This window comes from Dermacentor variabilis, chromosome 5 (genome assembly GCF_050947875.1).
Source record: "Dermacentor variabilis isolate Ectoservices chromosome 5, ASM5094787v1, whole genome shotgun sequence".
Classification (NCBI taxonomy): domain Eukaryota; kingdom Metazoa; phylum Arthropoda; class Arachnida; order Ixodida; family Ixodidae; genus Dermacentor; species Dermacentor variabilis.
The window spans coordinates 119173466-119201138 of record NC_134572.1 but is presented as its reverse complement, the minus strand read 5'-3'; the positions used below and the strand labels follow the sequence as shown (position 1 = coordinate 119201138).

General features: G+C 49.0%; 1 protein-coding gene across 2 annotated transcripts in view; it reads right to left on the bottom strand.

Moving 5' to 3' along the window:
* The window catches only part of LOC142583123 (uncharacterized), a 120061-nt gene that overhangs the window by 77516 nt on the left and 14872 nt on the right, over positions 1-27673 (bottom strand). Inside the window, exon 1 of one of the 2 annotated variants that reach the window (XM_075693453.1) lies at positions 744-1412. The exons of the other annotated variant lie outside the window; for it this stretch is intronic. Coding sequence (XP_075549568.1) covers positions 744-870 — 127 coding nt within the window. The 5' untranslated portion in view covers positions 871-1412. Of the gene's footprint in view, positions 1-743; positions 1413-27673 lie in introns of those variants that run through there. 2 annotated transcript variants of the gene reach the window in all.

Sequence of the window (27673 nt, the reverse complement as noted above, 5' to 3'; positions counted from 1 at the left end):
GCGCGTTATCTCAAACACCGTTCGGGGTTTTAAATCCACGGCACGCCGACACAGCCGCGCATAACCACAGAACAGCTGCCGGATGGAAAATCCACATAGCAATCGCAACAATGCGCCTCCCCAGGTATACGCGCTATTCGAGTGCGTCTACATAGAGGACTGTTCCATTACGGCCACAAAGAGGACGCACCGGCATACTATAGCACGCCTCCGCACACTTGCCCCAGCCATAAAAACGGTCTCGCTGCATAAAATGGGCGCCGCGTTTTCTGGTCTTCACTCGGCATCGGTGCGAGTCTGACACTAGAGAGAGAGCGCGCGAAATATGCCCGGACGTTTTTGCGTTTCGTCCAGCCACCCGCGAAGGTGACGTCACAGCTAGATGCTTCCCCCTCACGCAGCTGTCAGCGCGCTTCTTCGCATGACAGGCCGGGCAAGATGGCAGAAAGGAAAAGGGGTAGAAGGAGAAACGAGGGAGGAGGAGGAGGAGGAGGTCGAAGCGCAAAACATATTTGCCGCCCCCCTGTTGGGTCTCCTCAGTACGTGCGGTCAGCTGCCAAGAACGTGACGCCGATCTCGCGCGTAAATACAGTCGCGCGCGCACCAGAACTGTGGCAACCACATCCCTTCGCCAAGCTAAACGGCAACGCCGCGCAGAGCGACATGGTGGTTGAGCCGCGGGCCAGGAGACTCAACCATTTCGATGACCACAGCCGCTCTACAAGCAAAGGAAAAGTGCTCACCGACGAAACCGGTGCCAACCGCCGACGTCAAGCCGGCGTTGTCGTTCGCCGACGCCAGCAGCCTGGCATTCGGCCGCGCCGCCGGCTTCTTCTCCACTGCGTTGCCGCAACAGCGCTCGCCTCTCATGGCACTGCGCGCAGCTAGGCCTTTTCTCCGAGAACCCACATCGCGGGCAATCCACAGACAGCGATGCGCGCAGGAGACGACGATGCACTCAAACAAGCACGGTGGGCGCGGGTGTTGTCACACGAGATAAGCGGCGCCGCACACCCAAAACTGCTCGTCAAATCCCGCGCGGTGCACAATCCGGGCGAAGAGGACGACACATATTCCGACGACCGCGCGGGCACACGCAGATGGCTGCAAGAAGGGACGCAACGCTTCTTTCCAGGTCTGGGCTCGCCTCCCGCTTGATGCGTTGCGTGGGCGGACACTATAAATGGGCGAGTTAAGCTCACTGCGGCCGCAGAACGCAAATTACGGGCGCACAGCGCCGGGTACGCGCAGAGACCGCCAGAAGAGACGGTGGGGCATCCGCGCAAATCGAGCGCCGGCACCGATGCTAGCGAATGCGCCTCCGCTGGCTCCTTCCTCTCTGGAGGAGGAGGATGACGTAGAGAGAGGGAGAGAGAGAGAGGGCGCCGAGCAAAAACGGGAACGGTCCGCTTGGCTTCGATGGCTGATGTTCCTTTGCGTTATTATTATTGTTTTTTCGCTCCTTCAACGCTCTCCTCCGCGTTCGTTCGCTCTGTGGTAGAACACTGCATCCTCTGCTCGTGTTTTGCTGGCTCGGGGCAGGTGGGGGCAGGCAACCAGGCTCCGCTGAGCGCTGGCGCGGCGGGGGAGCGAGTGGTGGCGGCCGCTCCCCCACCGGCGGCAGCATGACGTCATCCGGCCGGCCCCGTTCCATCTTTTCCGCTGCCGTCGTTCTCTCTAGCCGCTCCGGCGGTCGGCTCCGGCAGCAACCGCGCTTGCAAAACGCCTTCTCTCAGGAGCCTCAGAGCTTCTCGCACGCCGCGTGGGGTGTGCCGTTCTCCACGCCTACAATTACACCAGTTACACACTTCAGGGCACGCGTACTTATTTACCTTCCGGCGCATCTGACGTCGAGCACGTTTCCGCACGCCCGTTCCGGGCATTGCAGTGCCGCTCAGTTACTGGGGCTCTCTCTCTGCACATCTGCATACATCGTGGCCCCGCGAAGCCTTTCCGGCACGCGCACCTGAGGCACGATGGCAGGCGGCGTCCAGAATGGAGTGATGATGATGAGAAATGATGAGAGAGCAATCAGCCTGGATCTCATATGAAAGGGATCGCTCCTCGAGGAACAATGGGCGTCGCGGTTATATGGGCGAATTAAAGTACTAAACCAAAACACGCATATGCGGACACCCAACGTAACGCTGTACTGACGGTAAACTCAGTAAAGATAGCCTATCGGAGCACAAAGTGCAATTAAAGGACACTTCGCACGCTCACAGCCTGTCGCCGCATGCCAAGTACATTTTCGAACGACCTCCACAGCGCGCCAGGGTCCCTTGGAGCTGTGGGCGAGGTGTGAACAGGCGAAAGAAAGATAACGGTAAACATTGATGAGATAGTGGTTAATTAACACTGTACTATTACTAAGCAAAATGAGCTGAAATGAATAGCACCTAGCCGTTCCCCGTCCGTTGTTTCTTTCATTGGATAGCGAAAAAACATTCGGTTCGTCCGATAAGAGGCAAGGAATGAAATTGTGCAGATGCATGCAGGGGAATTTCCCGGGCTATAATATTCATTCACCGCAGCGTCTCCCTGAGCGCCAGAAACCACGCAAATCACATTGCATACCTGCAATTAAGGAAAGGTTTATTATTATTTTTTTAATAACAAAATATATTTACAGTATCCCCACCGCCACACATATTGCGCATAGATTCTCAATTCACTTCGAATGGTCATGCACTCTCCGCGATACAGCCAACAGAGTGACCGCCGATGCAGAGACGGCTTCGCTCGCGAAATCATCGTGCGAACTGAAGGAAATGACGAACTACAGCGCATGCGGGCGAGACAACACCGTTATTAGTTAACAGCGTCACGAGGCATTGAGGCGCGAAGTTCATTGACCCCGTCACACGTGATTCGCACCCCATTCTCCTTAGCGTCAGTCTCTCGTGGACCGCGATAGGTGGCCAGCATTTCAACACACGTCACTTGATGACGTTGCTGCGTTGGTCCGCAGCCATATGAGTGCCGAGACCAGCGGCAAAAGAAAGAGAATGCTGCGAATTCGTGCTGTGAAGCGAACGGCGACGTGCGGATCGATGCCGCCATGCTGCTTCTGGTGCAAACGAATGATGATCGCGCAGCACCTGCTGAACCATATATATTTCAAGCGCAGGCAGATCGAATGTGCAATAACGTGCGTCTTCTTAAAAACGAAATACTTTACTCGCCAACGAACCAACATAACTGCGACAATTTGTTCACCGCGGCAAGGGGGGTCTGATAAAGTCATGCCAAGTAAACGTCTAAGGAAGGAAAAAAATTGTATTATACCTGCTCGTGACGCCTCAAAACTGCAATCGACGGCGGAAGGCAAAGCAGAAGTTTTGTTGACTTAGCTGTATCTCTCGACCGCTCTCGACCAACGAATCAAAGACTTTTGCGCGAGAGAACGGGTGCGGAACGGGTGTATTGTTTCCCTTCAGTGAATACGACGGGTAAGGAAGCGATATCCCAACGCTGGTACATAAAGGAGCAGGGCCCAGAAGGCCCAGCCGGATTCGTACAAAACATATGCCATGATTTGCCTTCAACATAAATGTAACCTGAAAGCCAGGCGTCGTCTTCCTTCCTCTCGTTCGTAGGCTCTATACACAGTAGTCACGGGCAGCTACCAGCTGAGCACAAGCACTCGCTGGGGTTTCTATACGAGTGCCCATACGGTAGAAAAACTTTTAATAAAAAGGGCACGGTGTCTACATAGACATATAAAAGGCAATTCTAGGCACGAGTTTAGCAATAGCGTCCACACCAACGTCAGCGCGGCGCACCGCAGGTCAACGGGTAAGTGTATACGTGGTTGCACGACGCCATTCTTGAAGGTCGATGGGAACGAATCGGAAATCAGTTTCCGGTACGCGCAGAAACACCTCTAACGGTGCGACCCACATAGCAGCGACCGGCAAAGATTATAACGGCTCAACCGCGCCGCTCCCACCACGAACTGACCGAGAACCGCTGCCGAGTTCCTGCATGATGAAGCGCCGGCTATGTTGTGACCGCAGTGACGCAACGCGCAAACACGTACATATACTCGGGAAGCTCTTCCTCAATGAGTTCGCGTGTTAATCGACCCGCGTCGTCACGTAAACCAGCGGTCGCGCTCGAGGGAGCAGCGCTAACAGCCGCGCCGCCTTTTGTTTGGCTCGACAGGCAGGAAGTGCGGCCGCCTGCAGTGGGAGATGACGCGTCTGCAGGAAGTGACGTCATCGAGACATTGCACAGCTGCTCACACGTCGCGCAGAGCGAGGACAGTGTTGTCAGCAGGAAGCAGCAACCTTTGCGCACGCGTAAGCCACGAACGGATTGTTAAGAAAGAAAGGGCGTCACAGATATGAATCTGTCAGAGGGTAGGAGTAGAAATTGTGTTAGCCATACAAGGTGATCATTTTTGGGTTTTACGGAGTTTGTTAAAAATCTACTGTGGCTGATAGCACGCTTCATATCGTTGCGCTGGATTATTTGAAGACTATCACGAGAAATCGCAACGCATATTCAACTAATTAAGTCTTTAATTAATTATTTTAAGACTCATATTGCAAATTGCGAATTGTAGCCAGTGAGTTTGCAAGGCGCATCCACCTGAAATAGATTTGCAGAATGACACCGATTTCGAGATATAATAATGCTCAAAGTGTGGGACAAAGCACATGGGCGTTCCAGATACTTTTGTGCTTGAATGCACAAAATAGTGTTTCGCTTTAAAGGGCAACTGGACCAACAATGTTTTTACGGCGAGTTTGATGGCGCACATGTCGAAACTGGTGTCATTCTGGAAATTCATTCCAAGTGGATACGCTTGACAATCTTCCCGGCTACAACTTGTAAATTGCAATATGTGGCGTAATGTAATTAATTAGGAATTCAATTAGTGAATTTTTGTTAATTAGTTGAATATGTTGCGACCCTGCCGTGTAAGTAATGTCCGGCTCTCTCAACAATCCAGCTCAAGGACTAGAATTGCGTTATCCGAAACTAGCGATTTTCAAGAATTCCACAAAACTTGATAATGACCACTCCGTATGTAGAGCATAGGTCTCTGAAGTCCGCGTACGTTCCAGCCAGCAACGTTCGTTTTACTGCGATAGCAATCATACGGCCACTCCAGTTGCATTTCTGCCGTCGCCGTGACGTTCAGTATGAAGTCCAAGGGCGATAAAATCGTCGCCGCGCGCCGTACGCTCTATGTGCGCGAGAAAGCGTACGAGGGCGAGTCGGCGATCGCGGCTCAATCCCGCGCACGCAAGCGAGGACGGCGAGGAGGAAGCGCGCCGTCTTCCGTCGCGCGCAGGGCTTGGGAGGGAGGGGGAGGGGGCACGTTCTACTCCGGGCGGCCCGGGCGGTCGCACGCGCCCGCCCGGGTCGCTGAGTGTCTTGAATGTCATCTGCGACGGAGCCAAGAGTCCGCCCGTGCGCTGTCTGCACTGCTTGGTACGCGTTGATGCGAGACGCAGCACGAAAGTCAATTCGCTCGCTGCTGCTGCGTTGCAAGACTCCAGCGTATTGACAGTGATTTTCAGCAGTCATCGAGTGAGATGTGATCCCGTTTGCTTGTACGCGCGTGACACCATGCTTGTTAATTTAGTTCGTATGCCTATGTTTACAAGTTCATGAGGCCGAAAAAACTACTATACTTCGTATAGCTGTCCACTAATTTGCTATCGCAATCGGTGTTTCGGCTTTCGGGCGAAACTGCCGCTTTATTATTAAACATACTGCAATAGCGCCACTTAGAACAGGAACGATCAAATAATACGTGCAGACTACCAAGTGAGTTTATTACATGAATCGCTTGCTGTAATTCATGTATTAAATTTCGTTGGTAGTTAGCTGCATATGTCCTATGCACGATGGCACACAGATTCAGGCCACTGTCTGGAAAAGTCTCCCTCATGACAATGCGTATTATTATCTAACGTAAGTGAATCGGCGTCTGTCAGTATACTTTGCCGCATATGGCGTACAGTACAAATTGATAGGCCTTTCGCATGTTCATCGAAGCTACCCGCACTGTAGCCAATGTCCCAGCCTTCTGTGCCATTTCCCGGAGTGGACGTCTCTGGTAAAACACTTTCACTCGATTTCTTCCTTCAGTTATGTTGCCGCAGACGAGTGAACCACGCGCTATAGATTAAAAAAGAAAAAAAAAATGGGGCACGAGAGACCTTGCACGATAAGCAGCGAAGGATGAAACATCCCCACGTCGCGCGAGCTACCGCGTTCAATGGCGCGGCGAGCTACCGCAACTACCGGTTCAAACAGAACGGTCTCTCTACAAGGCGTCAAAGCTGCCCGAACCGAAACGCCGCGGCGCAATAGAGCCGCGAGAAACGTGCCGCAGCCTGGGCAAGAGTCGCTGGCAGGTCGCGCGGCTCTGACAAATCGGCCATCGTCCATCACGCACGCGCAGGTACGCCGTAATCGCGCGCGCAGCCCAGCGAAAAAAAAAAAAGAACAAAAAGGCGCGGAACAACCCGCTCGACGGCAGGATAGACGCTCTCGTCCACGGCTTCCACGACTCTCCGCCCCAAAGCGGTGTTCGCGAAGGAGAGGAAGAGATTGCACGCGGCGTGGGACGCTAGATTTGCTCCCGAACGCCCGAAGAGGCACAGAGCAGTCATTGGTCTCTCTATACGTGCAAGGGGCACCGCGCAGCTCATCTACGCGGTAAACAGGTACATACATGCAGAGGCCCGACGGAGTATACAAGAACAAAGTGCCATAGCACCACCGCCACCACCGCCGCACCAGGCAGCAGCAGCGCCACCCAGCGACTAAACTAGGACAAGCGTGGGCAGGCACGTTCTGGGCCAACGCGGTGTACAGACACACATACACACAAGCGTGGCAGGAGATGGCAGGAGGCGTTTCTCGTTTAGTTCCGCGCCGTGCCGAGCACTGCAGCATCAACGCGCAAGCACACGCGCCAGAGACAGACGCGCGAGAAAGAGTTCCCTCCTTCCGCAGGCACGGCCGAGACAGAGAGAGAAAGCACAAACAGGAAGGGTGCACCTTTCTCAGACAATGAAGAGGACAGCGCCGTCTATCCGACTATGTCGCTCTGTGTGTGTGTGCGTATGTGTGCCTCCCTCATCGCCCCACTTTCAAACTGCGTTCCCACCCGTCATCCATTTGCGCAACACGCGCATCTTTGAGTGTGATGGGATGCGATCAAGATGCGTGCAGACTAGTGAGGAGAGGCGGTCCAGGAAATGCGGCAAATTAGGAGCGTCGTGCCGCGATTTCGTGTCTCTGTGCCGTTCGCAGGTCGGCAACGAAGGGGGAATACCATTTCAAGCGAGACATACACAGAAGCGCGGCACTGCCTCGAATCGCCACGACGCGCCGTTTATTTTTTATTTTATTTTTTGTTCCAAGTTCTCGTCTATATGCAGATACATAACGGGCGACGAAGGTCCATGTGTGCACCCGAATTCGAATTTCGTCAACCGATGGGAATTACTACTACGGAAACTGCAATGAGGAAGGGTCTTTTTCTCCGTTCAACGAGACGTCGGAGCCCGCACACGCTGCCCGGAGCTATTTGGCCCGCGTACATAAGGACAACTCGTTCAGAGCCGGCGCGCACTAGGAAGTTTTTCGCATCCTCACTTTCACAGGCATTGTGGAACGTAAAGGAACTTGCTTTCACTCCCGCCATTTCCTCGAACGGTCGGTCATCGGTCGAAGAGTGAGAATGAAGGCGAGAGAGAAAGATGTGGAATGGGGGTCGACGTAAAGGAACAACGTGAGAGGCTTGTTCGCCACTAGCGCTGCCCCCGCTGCAGGAATGATGTGACCGCTAGATATTACTGGGAAGTGCCGACAGAGTTAACGTCGTCGCAAGACGAGCGTTTTAGCACTGCTGTACAAGGGCACAGGTACGCGCGCGGCTGTCTGGCGCTGCCTGAAATGACTGCGTTGCGCATGTTTGCTTCAGCGTGACTATTTCATATACACATGTACATTTGCTTGTGTACTTATGCGTCGTTATGAGCTCACACGAAGTTTCTGTACTGTAACGTATAGGCCATTGTTGTGTACGGTTATCGGACATAAGCTGCCTGGCCGGCCGACCAGCACTAAGCACGTGTTTTCGTTGACCAGCAACGTTTAATCGCACGCGTTTCTTCGTGACAATAAATATGTACCCAATATTTCTGGGCTCACGCCCAATTCAGATCGTCCGTTGTCTCGTCTTCTTTCACACTGTGTCAACGCATACTACATATTTTTTCTAGTGGCAAAATCGTAGATCTCCTGCAATGCCTCCATACAGGAATATATGGGCATGACTTCGTGGTCAAGAAATAAAGATAATTAACAAAGCATGCGACAATCGACCGAGAGCAAAATGCACGCACGCTGCACATTTCCCACAGGGCTACAAGATTGCCGCATTCTTCGGACCACTACGAAGGCACGCCTGGGACTCCCTAGAGCCGTTATACCGCCCTACTGCGCACCTGTGCCATGTGACATGCCGACGCGCGTAGCCGTGGCTATAGGGCGGTGCAGAGGTATAGAACGGGAACGGTGCAGCAACAGTGTTGGTCCCATTCCAGAGCACTCTATCAACTGTTTTTCACATATAGTTACATCCTGGTTTGACAACGGCGCTGCATTTCATTCGCCAACCATGTATATATTCGATTTGTGTATACGTATAATGCAGGAGAAGCACACTTCCTTTCATCGACTTCCCTAACTATCTGTTATAAGTGAAACAAGGTACAATTCAAGTGCAGCTTCGCTTCGGGCAAAGCGGCCCTTTATCGCTAGAATTCGTGCCCATCAAAGTACCCGACCGGATTTAACCATAATGCAACTTTGCCGTCAAGAAAAGTCAACGTCGGACACGCAGTTATCGCAAAACAATAAGCTAGCTGTCATCGCGTAACTATACTATAACAGAAAATTCTCGCAGTGCTTCGACCGATCCAAGAGTGCTTCGCGCGCTCGTTCAATGCCCTATAGGGGAACACGAAGCACTTCAACGCAGAATTCCACCACGGGCTCAGACGCCGAAGCAACGGACTTCTCGCATTGAAGGTTTCAGTTACCGTATAGGTAAATCCCCACAGTGTAGTCTTTTCCTTTTTTTTCTCTTTCTTTGTTTTCTTTTTTTGGGGGGGGGAGGTGACGCACCCCCAGCGTCGGGATTTTCTCGTATATTATAAAACGAACACACCGGTTTATTAAAGCGAAAGCCTTAAGTGGCTCATTGGTCGAAAAACCCGTTGTCCGACGTCATCAAAAAATTGACCTCACGGCGTAATGGCATCAAAATTCAATGGTACCAAAATTGATGGTGCCATTGGTGTGAGTCGAACCCACGACCTTGGGTGCGAGAAAACAATTAATAGGAAGTAACAAAGCACTCGAATGAGAATGTCAAGTAATCAAATGGATTTATCGTGAGTGTGCAGGCATTCGCCTTCATCCTTTTTAGCGTATGCTAAACTGAAAGTGAACTTTTTTTGGCTGTGCAGAAATTAAAAAAAATAATATGACTCGGATAATGACAAACGTTCTCTTGGTCTGGTCCACACATTCCTATCTGACAAAAAGAACGTCAAAAGGAACACGGCTGGACAGAAACGCGGAAATGTACCGGTACGTCAGTGACACTGAAAGGGTTAATGGGTTATATAGAGTGTGTTTTACAGGGAACAGCAGTTACACGCTAGAGAACAGGACGTTCTACTCGCATTCACGCAGGCCTTCCCCTCAGTATTTTTAGGCGTGGTTGCAGGCAGCCGAGCAGGTGGACCTGGGGTGTAACCAGCAAAGTCTAACAGTGTCGTGAAATTCGGTTGTGCACACACCCACGTGGAGCAAATGGTGAATATGTGATGCAGCGCAAAATCGTGCTCAGTTAAAAACAAATAATGACATCGAATATAATGACGTAGTTTTCGAACATTACTCAGGAAGCGAATGAAAAAGCGTGTAGAAAGGTCGTTTAAACGAGACATTGGTATACTTGAGCGGTTCCCAGAAGTATAACCCAGGTAGCGTTAAAGCTCTATAATAGTCTGGGTTGGAAGTTAACCAAAAATCGGTGGGCCGGTTGGCTTTCGGAGCCCATGGCAAAGCCACAAATGAGGCAGTGCAAGGGGACATAGGGTCGGGCCTCGTTTGAAGTCAGAGAAGCGCACAGCAAGATTAGCTTTGAAGAAAGACTCGGGAACATGGATAAAAATAAATGGGCGGCTAAAGTGCCCAAGTATCTGTACCTAAAGAGCGTAGACAGAGACTGGATAAAGAGGTCAAGAAAGTTCGAAACCAAGTACAGGGCAATTGAAAGTGTAGATAGACAACCAGGAGTAATCAAAAAAGAAAGTCAGAGAAACAGAAACAGCGAATTGGATTTTTAAAAAATGTAAGCGAAAACTAGACCAAGCAAATTTGCAAGAATGAGAAAAAAAGAAAATAGGAGGGCAAATTTGTACGATAACAGTAAGGGAAGTGCCTGGCTATATGAGGCTCGAGCTGGTTACCCAAGGACAAGAAACGTACCGGAGCAAATATTCGCAATTAGATGAGGCATGTGTATACTCCAGCAAAAATCCAGGGACCACTCAGCACATCTTAATGGAATGCGAAGGGATTCACCCAGTCAGACCAGTACGTATCGCACAAATTCCCCCCGAAGCGCTTGCACTTAAAGTAGACGGAAGTATCCACCTGTCAGCAGTCGAGATAAGCAAGAGACGTTAAGAGTATTTGTGGGGGGGGGGGGGGGGGGGGGGGGGGGGGGGGAAAGCAGGAAAGAGGCTGACACATCCATCACACCCATAAGCAGCGGTACAGGGTAGGTAGATAAGATAAAAGAGATGTATACAAGAGTGCTCGAAGGAAAAGCATTGACAGCCTACCTGAGTAACTCAAGCAGGCTAGGTGACGATTTCTCCCGCCCCGTTTCAAAGGGGATGCCAATAAATTATCATCGCCATCAGTTAGCTAGTGGTACCGAGGGGGCCGTAATATCACGTGGCAGTCCCTTGACGTATGTATAAAGTCAAGGACACATACGTTACGTTTGTTCGCAGCGATCATCGGAAAGAGCGAGTCACTGGAACGTGGAACTCGACACCGTACCTCCGGAATCGCTCGCAGCGCATCATGACTCAGCTACCCAAAACCAGAGTAAAAGAATTCGTTTTGTAAACCACTCAGTTCTGGTTTGAATTGCTTATACCACCGTGTTTACTTACAGCCAGTCATTCTGCATAATCACTGACTAAACGCCGACCTAATCGTTTCGCCCCTTTATAGCCCGCCCAGCTTAACAGCGAGTATACGAGAATAACTTCGTTGTCAATTACAATGCATGGCGGAGCTAATCTTGCGTTCAAGTATTAACTGATCTATTCAGTTCAGACCGCATGCAGACTAAGAGTATAACTACACCAATGTTTTATCTCCCTCGGCCATCTTTACTTATTTTAAGCGAACCTCTCTTTGCCTACTTTGTTTCGTGTAGCTACCTCTTGAGTCAGTCGCAATCTCGGCGGATACATTTGTGGATATATATGCGAAGGTTACACGAAACTACCAGCGAAGTGGCTTGTAGAACCCCTCTATGCTGACCAAGTATGCCGATTATAATTATATATTATTATATCAACTTACTACATCAAACGAACATTTCATGTCGATCTGTTTAATGGAATAGTGAGTTATATTCCACGGATTCTTGGATTTACATTACTTTCTCTGATTTAGCCATCAAGTATTTGCGTATACTAGCTCTTGGCCAATCCTTCGAAACAGGCTTTGTCCCACTGTACGACTCCTACATGAAACCTATCCGCTGGCATCTCTACGACACACCAATTTGTTAATAGAATGGTGAACTATATTTCACAGATTTTCTGTTATTCATTATTGCTTTTTTTGTCATTCAGTATGTGCCATTGGGATTGTGCCTGTTATTGGCCAATCCTCCAGAATGGTTATGCCCCACTGCGATACAAGAGGTACAGAATCCCTAAATGTTTCTTGATACTGCACCATTTGTGCGCTAACACATGTCATCCCCATTCTTCCCTCAACAGGCAGGCGTCACACATCGCTTTTCGTCCTCGTGGTATCGCTGCGTACAAGTCGCCTGAATTGGAGCTTGGGTTTCGGCACAGCCTGTGAACGACTAAGTGGACAAGCATAAAAGTTGCGTGATAATAAATATGCGACCTTGGGTGTGGATAAACATAAACGTTTCACGAGATTGCTCGTTGCTTAGGATGAAAGTAAACAGGACTGTACGCGTCGCCATTAGTTGTAAAGAGTTCATGTAACCGCTTTACTAAACCTCTGCTCCACATAGATTCTAACATGTGCGCTGGATCTGCATATATTACCTCGCTCCTCCATCCTGCCCCGTATTCAATGTTCTACAACAGCAAGCAGGCGCTGTTAAAATTCGTCACACGGAGCCACTGTGGGAATTTTAAAGTGACGTCGCCACCACCTTCAGTTTTTTGCACCTCTTCGAGCTTAGCAAGCCTCCGCATACATGTTGAAGCGGAGCTATTATAGGCATTCCAGAAGTATAATCTACCAAGTCAGCTTAATATTTCACTGCAGTGACAGTGTGAGCAACGGCTTCGAAGTAACACGTGTCAAAAAAATTTTTCCAGCGTAAAAATCTTCGTCAAACGTACCTTAGCAAAAGCCGATTTCGATCGTTTCGTTCTTTCTATATGTCAAAAGTATTGAACTTACGAAATCTCAGTTCGATTCGGTCTTCTGATTTTCTAAAGAATTCAGTCCAGCTCACTAAGTGTGTAAGTACGACTAACAGAAAGAGACATCGTAATGACTTTTGTCTTTAGACAATAGGAATCTATTAGGCTAGGAATCAACTGAGGGAAATGCACACCTTAATGGCTTCTCTCCCGTAGACAGTCAGATTTTATTCTTGACAAAGCAATGAAAGCAACAGAAACGCAGAGCTGTTTATGGTCACTCTCTACAGACAGTCATACAATGTATATATATTTTTTTAAAGAGCCGGAGAGTCACGTGATGTTATCTCGCGCCCCTTTTCAAATCTTCGCCTCCTGGGCACGTCATTCTTTTTTTTTTTCAATTTCTTTTAAGGGTGGAGAGGATACTTGCATATTTGCATGGCAAGACACCCAACGCGAATTCTACATGGAGCTTTCTACAGGCTTCCCTTTTTGCCGCAAACAAGCAGTGACTGGAACCACCGCCCCGCCTCCGTCGCTGCAATCGAAGACCCTGCCGCCTTTAAAGTTGCGATTAACAATTTACTGTTAGAACACTCCTCTCTGTAGTACCCTTGGGTCCTGAGAGTATGAAAACAAACAAACGAACAAATAAATAAATAAATATAACTTGTACGACTATGTGTGACGTGAGAATAACGCAAGTGGGAAGCATGCCATTCATTCGTCACGTCCGCTTCCGCCGGGTTAGCCAATCAAAGCGCACTGAAAGTGAAAAGCGATACGCCTCAGAATCAGAATCAAAATTTATTATCATACATAACGTTATTACAACATGACAGGACAGGAGTAATTGGAGATCGCAGGGAGATGTCTTCGTACTGCAGTGATCATGAAACAGCATGATGATGATGATTATGATGATGATGATGATGATTACAACACGCAGTATACAGGATGAGCTCCCGGAGTCGGAGACTGAACTGGGATCTCCTGTACATGCTATACGCGAAAAGAAAAGTAAACCTAGTTATAACAACGACAGTAATAAAATAAATGACTGAAAACAAGTGAGGAAGACAACGACTGTGTAAGCATACTGGAACACGAATTAAAACAATTATACGACAAGCTTAATCAGCAACATATGAAAATAACAAGTTGAACAGAAAATCAGCACGTTTTAACAATTTCACATGTGATTACAATAAACGTAATAACATAAACTAGCATTTACAAACGATAATGCAAATGCATCCATAATGTAATATCTACAAAAATGTTATATAGGAGTGGATTGGTTCAAAGGGGACTTTCTACATTCCTTATTATATTAGTGTGTTGTCATTAATTTTAAAACAAATGGTAGTGAGTTCCATAATAAAACAGCGCTAAGTGAACAGCTTGCTTGCCGTAGTTAGTTCGGACTCTGGGCAAGATGAGGTTCTGGTTAAGAACAAATCTTGTGTTGTTAGTGTTGTCTAGAGAAGAAGACTGAAAAAAAGAAATATGGAATGGATTGTTGGTGTGCTTAAACAACCAGGTACCTGGATTATATTTAATGATGTCGGACACTGTAAGGATATTACTGACTTGTAATAATTGTTTGACAATGGTATAATATGAGCTAAAAAGTTATGTTGACTGCTCTGTTCTGAACGACTTGTAGTGGCGCAAGATGAGTGCATGTAATGCAATGTAATTACACAATAGTTATGTGAATGAATGAATGCATAATGCAATGATGAGAGAATGCTACGTGAAAAAAAAAGGAAGAGGACAGGCTCGTATGCGTATGTGTATACCATAGGACGTCTTTTTTTTTTTTTTAATCTGAATTGTGGTAATCAAATTTTCAGTTTCTGTCCAAGCTGAAGCCAAAATACATTTAACCACCGCTAGCTTCGATCGAGTACTGTGGCAAGCAAATGGAAGGAACAGGAACTAAAGATCGTTGATGTGATGCAAAGACAATAAAGTTAGTTTTGGCTGAATTAAATTCTAATCGGAATGCTAGCCCGATGGATGGATGGGTGGATGCCATATGAGACTCCGCTTTGGAACGGCCGGGGCTGTGCGTTGCGCCACCAAGCTCTTGTACCAAACTTTCTGAACCCCTATCGGGAACTTTACTTTTGTGTACCCTCCGTTGCTTGTCGTTTTCCTACTTTTCTTCCAGCAATCTTCGAATCGCTTCTTACTCATCTCTACTGCGGCCACGTTTACTTTCTCCCTGCTCTCCCTGAACCCAATAGCTTCAAAGAGGTCGGATGTGCCAAAATGGACCGCCGGGCAGATATCTTCACATTCCAATAAAACGTGCTCCATCGTTTCCCTAGCTTTACCGCCTAAGGTCCCTCTAGAATTATTGAGGGACTTTATTACCGCCGAGAGCCACGCGCCCCCTAGTGTCGATGTCACGCACACAGCCATGGTTGACGACGCGTACAGCCCATGCGGTTCTGGGACGAGGGAAATGACAGAGCAGTATTTTTGGTTTCGGTACGTCCGGGTCTTTGCCTCTTGCGCGGGGGTCCGTGAAATTTATGACGCTCTCATGGCGCCCGCGCGCTCGGCTCTTCTCTTTCCGCTGTTGTTGTTGACTACCGCGCGCACTCGAGCGCGCACAACGCGATGGCTACAGCAGCTGCAGGCTTCACGAAAACAACAAACCTGCCGCGGATGCAGAAATCGCGAGAGTGCTGGCGCCGTACCCTCGAGTGGCCCGCTTTAAGAACGTCGCGAGAAGCCAACAAGCGAAGACACCAAGGAAAACATAGGTGAAATTACTTGTACTTACAAATTGAATTAAAGAAAATGATAAATTAGTTGCGATGAAAGCGACTCCAGGGCAGCCATCCGCGCCTTCAGCGTTGGCGCCGTGTGTAAGGAAGCCTGTCGCATCCTCGAAGGCAAAAGCATCGCCACCCACACTCTCTCGTGGTTCCCCGCTCACATGGGATCCATCATGGGAGGCCCAACAAACCTCAACGAGCTGGCCCACTCCAAGGCGCGAGGTCTCGCTTTCCGCGACCATGGAGAACTCCAACGCCGGCCCGCAGTGGTGGAGAACAGAGATCAACCGACCACATACAATGAAATTGCGCAGCACTTTTATCTCGGCAGGAGAGACTTTCCCCTTCCACACAAGAAGTTAAATAGAGCGCAGGCATTGACCCTCAGATTATTGCAAACAGGTTCATATCCCAACCCGGCTTTATTCCACAAAATTTATCCCGACACCTATGCCACTAGTTCTTGCAGGCACTGCAATGACATCGCTAGCCTAGACCATATGCTCTGGCGTTGCCCCTCGTTACGAGGCACGGAACAAATTAATGTGGACAAGTGGCTCTCCGCTATCAAGAGCCCCGATGCCGGGGCGCAACTATGGGCTGTCCAGAGGGCCCACGATGCGGCGGTCGGGCAAGGCCTGACTGTCCCAACGTGGGAGCGGCCCGCAGCGCGCTGAGTCGCGTACCTCAGGACCTTATTAAAGTTTTGCATCCATCCATCCAACTTGCCGTAGGAAGGGAACGATCCGACGTCTTCGCAGTGCGTCTTCGCAGAGCATCGCACGCGAAGACGAATTTGTTATTATTTTCTTTAATTCAGTTAGTAAGTACAAGTAGTTTCCCCTACGTCTTCCTTGGTGTCTTTGTTCGTTGGCTTCTCATGATATGATTAGAAAAAATCGGGCCCCTCGGTTAACCCCCTTTCTTCTAGCTTCAGAGATGTCCCCTTCCGCGCGCTTTTATCGGCGACCTAAGCCAGTTACGGTGCGCCTCGTCCCCGTTATTTTCACGTCAGAAGTTTCTCCAGTGCGCTGCGAGGACGGCAGTCCAGTGAGCAGCAGCGCCAGACACTGTACGTGCCACTGAGGTTATCAAAATATATCAACAGGGATATATGCGGCCCCTGTTGTGCCTTCTGACAGTAACTAGAGGACCTCAATTAAATTGTATACCAGACACTAAACTGAATTGTCGTTCAGCCGAAACACCTTCAGCATTGGTTTTTCTATATTCACGCAATAAGAGAGAGAGAGAGAATAGGGGGGCTGCTGATCGGGATCAGGAACAGCTTTTACCGAAAACATTTCTACGCAAAAGCTCCCTTCAGTTCGCACTAAGAGCGTATCTGACAATGCTCGTCAGCGCTAGTAACCACAAGCTTCGGCGCGTATTGGTAGACATTACGACCGATGCCTCACAAAAAGCACAGCGACCGCACCGCTATCCTCCATGCACTGCAGTCACGGCTGAACTGTGCACATGCGTTACAGCTTTCCCCGCGTTATCTGCCAGTATTGGGTACAGATACAAATGTTTCCAGGGTTCACTCGAGACGTCGTTTAAACAAACTTTAGCGTTTGTCCATTCATAGGGACGAGCCGCATTCTCCCCTAAAACCTCCCCACCGACAGAAAAAAAAAAAGTTCAACCCTGCGGTTTCTATTGACAGCACTGCTGGAAAAGCGCCGTTCGTATAGCAAAGGAGGACGTTCACCCTTACGAAAGAAGGAGACGCCGAGGCAACGCCCCGAGCTTCGACAGCAAACAGCTGGCGGTATATTAGCGTGGCCTTTGAGGTTCATGGAAAGGCGCAGCCGCCTTCAACACGGACTCAAAATCCGCACTTGGCCATATATCCTCAAGCAACGCCGCACTTCCTTCCGTATGCGTGAGAAAAACAGCCCGCACGCAAGCAACGCGCGTACATGTTCGCAATAGCCGTTGCGTTCGTGATAGACACACACACATAAGAGAAAAAGCCAACCCATGACTCTTTAATTTCCCGAAAGGAAAATGAAAAGCAGTGCGCGGTACAACTAAGACGCGAGAACAACCCAAAGGCGTGTGTGTGTGCGTGCCTTCGTCGGCAAAGAGGGAACGTGACGGCGGTACAGGTCACGGCTCTCTCCAGTGCGAGCGTCTAACAGAGCAATTTTCTTACTTTCTCTCTCTCACTCTTTTTTTTCCCCTTCCTGCGTTCGCTCGATTGCTCTTTGCAGCGGACCTCCAGCTCACTGTTAGGCCTTTCAAGAGGTCGCGTCCGCATGACATGCGACGATTACGCGGCACTCTCAAGGTCGACGACTCGACAAACGCCTGGGTAACGAAGAGCGACTGCATAACCTGCGAGTTAAGAGGAAGCTCTAGATCGGGTGCTCCTATCTAAATACATCTAAAAGGAGAATTTGTTTTTCTCGGCAACCACTGCACCAAATTTGACGAGGTTTGTTGCATTAACAAAAAAAAAAAACAATATCTAGTGACTGTTGGTTTCGAATTTTTGAGTTAGGTCAATTTTTTATTAAAAATTGGCAAAAATCGAAAATTTTCAAAAAACAAAACGATCAAGTTTATAACTCTGTAACTTAACAACGAGTACTGACTACCTAACGACGACAACCAGACGCATCTCAGTCGTTTTAACAAAGACGAAGGGAGGGGGGTAGGGGGCTCTCGAGGGCACGCATAAACAACAGCGACAAGGCGGTTGTGCACATGGCCGAGCAACGGCCGGTTAGCGAGAGATGGAAGAGGACATGTCCTACAGTGCTCGATCACTGCGCCAAGAACAGAGTAATGTATCAAAAAAAGGCAGAACGGCGCCGCCAAATCCTGGCTGTGAAGGTACCGTCAGCCGGAAATGCGCGGCCAGAGAAATAAGCACCTCATACACGACGTTGCACAGCGCACACCGAATGCCTCGAATTAGGTACACGCATCTAAACCTCGCTGCCGCGGTGCTCCATACGTCGCGCTCTATCATGATGTCGCCTACTCCGAAAAGGGGGGGGGGGGGGGGGAGGGCAGGGCAGAGTGGTGTCCGCTTAAAGGCGAACCCAATCAGCATCCCGGAAGAGCTCAGAATGGAGCAGGACTCTCGACACACACACACACGCGCACACACACACACACACACACACACACACACACACACACACACACACACACACACACACACACACACACACACACACACACACACACACACACACACACACGCACACGCACACGGTGGTATGTGTATAAACGCCAAGCTGGTTGGAGGGGGGAATTCGGCGCCCTCCTCCTCTGTGCTCCCGAAAATAAGACGTCGTCCTGGCGGGCGTCCGGGGAAAGGGGTCTAAATTTGGGCATCCGGCTCGCATGACGCGCGACGGCGAAAAGACCGCCGCGCCGCCTGACCTGACGGCGCCCGTTTCACCAGGCGCATGTGTCCGTGCACCTGTTGCTGACGGCGCACGTGCGGCGCTGAATGGACGCTTTTTGGAAGGCACGCCCTGAACGCGCCGCTTCATTCAACACGGCGCCTCGCGGAAGGTGGCTTGCTGCCACCAGCCGCGAAATTGTCAAGCATGGCCTCAAAGATCGGACAATCTTGGGAGACATCTTGGAGGCCAAGTGTCAAAGTCGTTTGCTTTTTTTAATATTTCTTTTTCGGACGACGCGTGACGCTGTTTGACAACGTGCATAGCGCGGTTCAAAAAACTCGTTTATTAATAAGTACTTTCGCTGTTGCGTGCTCCGCGGCACTACTTAACCATTCGGCCGGTGCGACGGCGAAACACTTTCAATGCCTACGAATCAGGAACCGAGTATAAGCTGTAATTGACTCTTGCCTTCGAAAACTGAAGTAATATTCATAAAAGGAACACACGAAATGCGGCAGGCTATGCAGTGTCGGGTTCTGATTTAACGTACGGCGCCCGAGCACCACACAAACAAATGTCTCGACGCCTCCGCCGTTAAAACACCACGCCTCTCACATTCGAACTGGGAACACAATTGAATTGTTCAAGAAATTCCAGCACGGCAGATGACCACGTCATCCGGCTTGAAAACACGACGGGCCACATTGCGAGGCAAGGGAAGGAAGGAAGCAAGGAAGGAAGGAAGGAAGGAAATCAACTTTATTCAGGTCCTGCAGGCCACGAGAGCTTTGGGCTCTCATGGACTGGGCGTCACGCGGTCAAAGTGATGCGAAAGCAACAGAAGCTCCAGGCCCTACCACTTGCGCCCTCAACGGTATGTTGCATAAGCAAAGACAACCGTTGTAATTTTTGACAGCCTAATTTGGCTTCATTTCTTAAGTTGTAACAGATTTGTCCCTACATGGGTATATATAATCTACAGACTGCATACAGGCTAAAGTCCTGAAAGACTCTTCCTTTATTTTTCGTGGCTCAGTCTTCTGCACGCGTTTCTTAGCCACTTGTCGACAAACAGTACAACGCCACAAGTGCTGATCCGAGTGGGCTGGCACACGACGCGAGGAAACGGAGCAAGAACGAAGGAAGTGCACAAACAAAGCGAAAGGTACAGAAGTCCACCGGTTGTCTACAGAAAATCCGCAGGCTTCACAAAACACCTACAGATCTCCTATAGACTGGCTATAGGTAACATCTGTGAGAAAGAGCAGACAAAAATTTCGCATTAAGCAAAATGCAGAAGAGGGACACCGCATTTACAGCTGTAAAACATCAGAACTGCTAAACCAGTAGGAATACTCGAGCGTTTTGTTGCTGTCGTTTGTGAGGCATGTCTATTGATCAGCGAAATTGCTATATATACCTTTCTGTACAGACAATGCTTCCCCATACAAAAGGACTCAGTGGCAGCTATATGGAGGCGGCGTTGTATAGTCAAACACCTCTACAACGAATTGACCAATATAACCCAGGTTTCCGTACGTCCCGGCCGAATTATTATATTTCGTGTGCATTGCGAACGACTCTAGAGTGAAGACCGCTACAGCGAATTTGTCTGCACAACGAAGCAATTTAGGCATCCCCGAAAGTTGGTTTGTTGCCCTTCAATGAAAACACACAGCGGTGGGCCCATCACCTTACCAGCGCCGGTCGACACTACACCTGATAAAACTTGGGAGGGCCCGAACTCCGCAGGGGCTATGGTAACGCTCCCGTGGGCCGCTACTATAACTAACACGCGTGTGAGGCTTGCGAACAACAAAGATGGTGAATCGCTCCACCGGGAATGACGTGACCAGTGTGAGACCAGATTACTGAACGAAAATGCTCGAAGTAAAATACCTTGCCTCACGCTTTTAAATGTGAATTCCCGCAGTTTACTCAACAAAATTGATAATTTTAACTGGCTTATAGAAACTTACCACCCTTCTATGATTCGTGTGACCGAAACTTGGCTCAATAACTGAATCTTATATGAAGAATTTGTACCACCTGGTTATTGCGTCTTGAGAAAAGATAGATCGTCCGGTCGTGGTGGCGGTGTGGCCTTATTCATTATAGATGGCATCGACTTTTCTCTGCTACCCGAGCTTCCAGAAACTGAGTCAGTTTGGTGCAAAGTTAATATTTCCTTGTCAACGTTAGTAGTAGGCGTAATATATCGTCCTCCAAATTCCGATTACAATGTGTTTCCTGCTCTGAATGATTATATCGCAGCACATAGATTACATAACTACAAAATGGTCTTGTGTGGGGACTTCGATTTGCCATGCATAGATTGGGCTTCACTCGTATCGACTGGTCGCGACAAGGTACAGTGTGACATGCTTATTGACATAGTAGTTTCTTTCGATTTCTCACAAGTTGTCCACTCTCCTACGCGTGGTGACTCTTTGCTGGATCTTGTGCTTTTGAATGAGCAGTTGGTTAAATGTGGTTTCGAATGTGAAGTCGGTGATGGTCTGTCTGATCACAAAGTAGTCGTTCTTAAATTGAATATTGCACCTGAACGCAAAAGACCAGAATACAGGATGATTACTGACTTCACTCGTGCTCATGATGTCATGATACTTGGTGCTCTGGCGTCACATTTTGATGATTTTTTATTTAGTAGTGAACACTTTGATATTGACATGTTGGTCGAGCGATTTTATAAAGTTGTGCATGACTGTCTGTGCAACTTTGTGCCCAAGAAGTGTGTTAAAAGAAATCCCAAACATATCTGGTACCAACAGGGAAATTATCCAACTTATTCGTCGCATAAAGAGACTTCGCAAGCGATGTAAGCCACAGCATATAAGTGATGGTGCGTTTCTAGTTACCTTGAAAACGGCTCTACGAACCAAAATGCATGACGCTAGGAAATATTATTATGAGAACACACTAACTACATTCATGGAAACCAACCCACACAAATTCTGGAAAACAATTACTCCGTCTGGTCGCTGTTCTTCATCCTTTGTTGTTAATGGTAAAGCACGTTCTAACCCTTCTGTTATCTCTGAAGCTTTTAATAAATATTTTAAATCGGTATTTGACAGCGACAACGACACTAGACCGATGTTTAGTCTAGTTACTGAACTGCCAGCCTTCCCGAAGTTGGATATAAGTTTTAATGGAGTTCTGAATCTTTTGTTGCAAATTGACACGACTAAAAGTGCTGGAGCTGATAATATACCTAACATGTTCCTAAAAAAAGTATTCTGAGTGGTGCGCCCGGTACTTGACTGTTATTTTCCAAAAATCCCTCCAAACTGAAACCGTTCCACAAACCTGGAAAACAGCTAATGTAGTACCAGTATTTAAGTCTGGTAACAAACAAAGCCTCTCCAATTATAGACCAATTTCGTTAATATGCACTTGCTCCAAGGTATTGGAACACATTATTCATAAACATATTGTCTTGTACTTGTCTAACAATAATCTTCTGTCTAATAATCAGCATGGTTTTCGGGCTGGGTTTTCTACTCTCACGCAGTTAATTGAATTCACGCACGATATTGCATCATGCCTAAATCATCGCGGTCAGATGGACGCCATTTTTATCGACTATTCAAAAACATTCGATTTGGTTTGTCATAGTAAGCTCATCACCAAACTTGGTGCCTTATTCAAGGGAACTCACGGCGTCCGACTAATAGGCTGGATTAAGGACTACTTGCGATTAAGATCACAGTTTGTCACGTTTAATCACTCTAAATCAACATCTGTCCATACAACATCTGGCGTCCCGCAGGGATCAGTTCTAGGACCACTTTTATTTCTCATTTACATTAATGACGTCGTCCAGATAACTAATAACACGTCAGTTAAAATCCGTTTATATGCAGATGACTGCGTTCTGTATTCAAATATAAATAATGCATGCGACCAGCTTATTCTAAACAAGGTGTTTTCTTCTTTCTATGATTGGAGCAACACATGGCAGATGAGGTTAAATTTTAGCAAAACTGTATCGATGTCATTCACTAACAAGAAAAATCCTTTTCTTTTTCCTTCACTAACAACACACATCAACTAACGCACGTGAACGAGTTTAAGTACCTAGGTGTAACATTCTGTTCAAACTTGAATTGGTCTAGGCATATAGATTTAACTTGCTCCAAGGCACTCAGGAAACTCGGGTTCTTAAAACGTACATTAAAAGATGCAACCAAAAACTGTAAGCTGACGGCGTACAAATATTTAGTAAGGCCTGTACTTGAATATGCATCGGCGGTCTGGTCGCACACTCCGCCAAAGATATTATTAAACTTGAAAATGTGCAGAAAAAAGCAATAAGATTTATATATAAGCGTTACGACCGTCACTTCTCTCCCACAGTTCACGCCCGCACGTTATCACTTGACACACTCGAACACAGACGCGTTATCCTACTTCACAAGATTATCAACAAGCGTATTTATGTTGACGCCCCCTTCTCTTTCGCCAGTTCTTCAGCACGTGTCACGCGCTGTTCCAACCCGCTTAACATCGTGCCGTTTATGCCGCTTTTAGATAGCTACAAATTTTCATTTTTTCCTTTCACAGTTGAATTGTGGAACGATTTAGATGGCACGTTACGTGAAATGTCTGTTGATAATTTTGTGCGTGAATTGCCAAATCATGTATTTTTTTTCATGACACTGTACTGTTTTCTCTGTAAATCATTACACTCACATTTGTAATCATGCACTTTCCTAATATTGTTTATGTATAATCTTCTGTACCACTCTTGCAATGTCCCAATTCATGGGATAGCAGTATTTGTAAATAAATAACTACCGGATGTTCGCCCAGTGGGCTGTATACTGTCGAACACTGATGAGCGGCCTTAGCATTTTCTTTTTTTCTCTTCTTTCTCCTTTTATTCCGTTTACCCCTTTCCCCAGCACAGGGTAACTAGCCGGTACTTACACTGGCTAACCTCCCTGTCTTTCCTTCCCTTTTGTCTCTCTCTCTCTCTCTCTTAGTATTCTGTGAACCTCGGTGTCATAAGGTAGGCTGCAGTCGCGCATATTTGTCGGACGAAGTGTGTACAAGAAGATTAAGTGGCTTCTTTCACTAAGTACCCATTGTATTCATGTTGTTAAATAAAGGTTTTCTTTTGCTGAACACGCTTAGCCTACACACTATTGCTAGCGGCGATGAGCGACCTTTACACCGAAGTTCGGAGGCCCCACCAAGCGCTTCGTTATGAAGGCGACCGACCCCACACAACGCGCAGAAGTACCAATAAAGAACGCAGAGAGGCGCAGTTGTTAGAAGTAACGAGGTCCCACTGCGTATACCGTGGGAAACGTCCCGACATCCGATAGAGAAGGAGAGAAATCAGAGCCGCCAGCGCACAACGCCGATTTGCCCTGTACAGCTCGCACTCACACGAACGCTGTCGTCGCGGGCGACACGCTATACGGCGCATTACATCACGCACGTCCGCGGCGCGGCGGCCCCGTTTCTCAAGTGGCTGCGTTGCGCCGTGTAGACATCAACACGCAGCGATGCGCAGTCTGACGATGCCCGCGATCCGCCACCGCAGGAAGAAGCAATAACGAGCCGCACACAGACGCACAAGGTCGCGCGCACCCGCCCCGAGGCGCCGGCGAGTCCCACACGCGATAGTGCAAGACACACTTCGTACAGACACGTACTACGCACACAGTGTAGCAGCAGCAGCGGCAGCAGCAGCAGCGGGTGCAGAGACAAAGGAAGGCGTGTCTTCCAGAGACTGCAACGACGACGACGCAGCCCTTCTTGGCTTGGCTGCCTACGGCTTTCCGGGGCGCGACGAGAACCGTATAGTATTTACAAACCAGCGCCGCAGCGTGGGAGAGCGAACGGCCTGGTAATTCATATACACGCGGCCCGACGAGGACAGAGCCTTGAGTTCAGTTCCGCTACCCGGTTTCTGTTAGCTGCTCGTTATAGAGAGCCGGCCTCACGGATGGCATGCAGGGGCCGCAGGCCGACGTATATATATACAACGCCGCCGCCTGTAACTGGACACGCTCCAGACGCGATTGCGATAAACGGGAAGCATGCGGGGTGACTGCCTATATAGGCGACAGTGCTTGTATAGTCAGGGGCACTGTCGCCTTTTGACCTCTTCTTAAGGCTGTAAATTGCCGCACACTATAGAACAAAATTGAACTAGGAAAAAAAAAAAGAACTGCCCATTTTCGTCTCCGTCCCGCTCAAACATTCACTTGTCGCTTGCGGGGTGCACGGGTGCACGTGGTGAAGAAACAGCGCGGACGCGGGATGACAACAGTGCTTTATGTGCACTTTAGCTGCCATGCCACGTTGGAGCTGTTGCTTTATGTTTTGTTACTTGTCCCCGCGTTACATTTCCACCTCTAGTTCCGGTTATTCTATATATAGCAGTGCCTTGATAGGCCGCCAGGAAGGTTAACTATAGCTCGCACGTTAAAACTATGGACAACCCTGCGCTGCTGATACAACCCTCGTATATAGCAGCGTTATAGAGTATACAGATGCGAGAAAACCGCGCCCCCTTCAAAGGTACGTAAAAGGGGGAATCTAGAGCATACATGTTCGGGCACCCGCTACACACACGCTAAACACGAGGATACGAGAACGCCAATTGCACTGCGCGCATCGATGCGCATACAAAACTACCAGGTCAGTCGCGCGCAGCATCAATGCTTACTGAAACATTAGCGTATGCAGCAAACGGGCCAAATTCGAGAACAGAGCTCAGTCCGGCCATTATACATAATTGTGTCTTTATTTGGTTCTCATTTTTCTTGCGCCGTCGTAATCATGTATGAGAAACCACGCACCACCGCCTGCAGTGTTAATCGACCCGTTTACGGCAGGTCTCTTCTGTTCAACTCGACCCACTATACTGACAGAGGCCGCGTAATTTCTTAATACAATCACGGATCGCGCATCTTGGGCCGCCGTCCTCTGACGTCCCGGCACGTCGTTATACGCGCACGTGACCCCGTCATCCAGGCCATCATCTTCGCAACGACTCTCTGGCTGCTGTGCAGTCGTCCCCTCCTCTGGGGCAGCCAATTAGCCCGCACAATAATCGGGTCCTCCCCTAAGGCGGTAGCCCGATTTCTCTCGGCACACACACACAATGCGCGGCATGCCCGCGATGCGACGGGGTGCACTCACCCCTTCTCCCTTAATCCCCGCCGCTGCGACAGCACGCGCTAAAAGAACGAGCAAACAAGCGCAAAGAATGAAGCGAGCAACCAAAACTGCGTGCGCAGGTTGCAGACTCCGTAATCATTAATCCAATCTAGCGAGCAGCAGCGGCAGCGGCGGCGGCTAATTCAAGCGCGGTCTTCCTTCTTTTGTCTGTGGCGTAATCGGTGGAGCGCGTCGCTATGCAGTGGCGCGCTGTGCCGAATCCCCACCGCACGTACTACGTCCCCGTGCACGAGCGTGCCCGCGTGCGTGCAGTGCGGGCGTGCAGCGGCACCCTGCTCGATCCCTTCGGGGGCGGCGGCGGATGGCCCGGAACAAGGGCGAAATCAAGGCTGCCCCAGATATATCGGCTGCGCGCGCGGCCCGCAGAGGCAGCGGATCGGCCGCAATCGGCACGGAAGCGCCTCCGAGGCGACGCTAATACCAGCGGTTCGGCGCGGTATAACGTTAAGTGCATGCACTGCACGACGCGGCTACGTACGTTGTTGCGATTTGGGTCTTGGAACCGCCGGGCTGAGACCGACATTGCGATTTTCAACCAGAAGAGAGGAGGAGTCTCGGACTTGGGAGCAAAGATCGAGGAGCCTTCGTACACGTATTTGCATACTATTTACAAGAAGCAGAGAGCTGCATGGCGAATAGCTGACATATAGCTCGCGACCGCCTCTCAGAGCCCACTTAGAACGACTGGGTCCGCCTGGCGGCGCCTCTATCGCTCCAAAATGTCAATGTCAGTCTCAGCTAGGGTTCGAAGACCCAAATTGTAACGATGGTGGTAGCGGTGGGATTCCGAACTATAATCTCTAAACAATGGGTGGCAGCGGTGAGATTGAAGAATCTCAACAATACCAACACGAGGAGGTTTTACAGTCAGAACCGAAACAAGGTAAACAGCCTCGCCGGTAAAATGGGAAGCACACGCGTGTCACCGTCCTGTCGCTTCCAATTCGTCGAAAGACGCCTCGAAACATGGCAGCTCCAACATTCTGGAACTTCGGCAATGTGTCGAAAATTTGTTGAATGCGGGAACTACTATACAGTAGTCAATACGTCATGTTACACATCTATAGGTACAAATATTTTGCGCAAGAGCTGCTGGAAAAAAGCGTTCGGTTGATATTTCACAGCATACACGCGAAAGGAAGAAGTGCACGTAGCTTAACTTTTTATTAAAGGAGAAAGCAGTAAATGAACGCAAAAGAGCAGGGCAAACATTTGTAGGCTCGTCTTTTCTTTCTTTCTTTTTTTTAATATATAAGTATGCTACTATGCAGGTCTTGCTAGCAGACCTAGCTGGTCTGCTTCCAAAGGAAAGGAAAACGAACACATTACCACTAACAAGTTCACCTGTATTCAACACGAGCTAACAGATCATCCGGACAATAAGGAGGCATCCGGCGCAACCGCAACCGGAGGCTTGTGTTCTCAGCAAACTCCAGTGGCGCAACTCCATGGCACGCCGCATCTCGCGACCAACCTCGACCGCGCCGCCAAAAAAGTCACGCACACCACCCGCGCGCGCCACCGCGATCATCTTCTGGCCCCAGTGTGTAAACTAGAGAGCGGCGCAGACGCAAGTGGT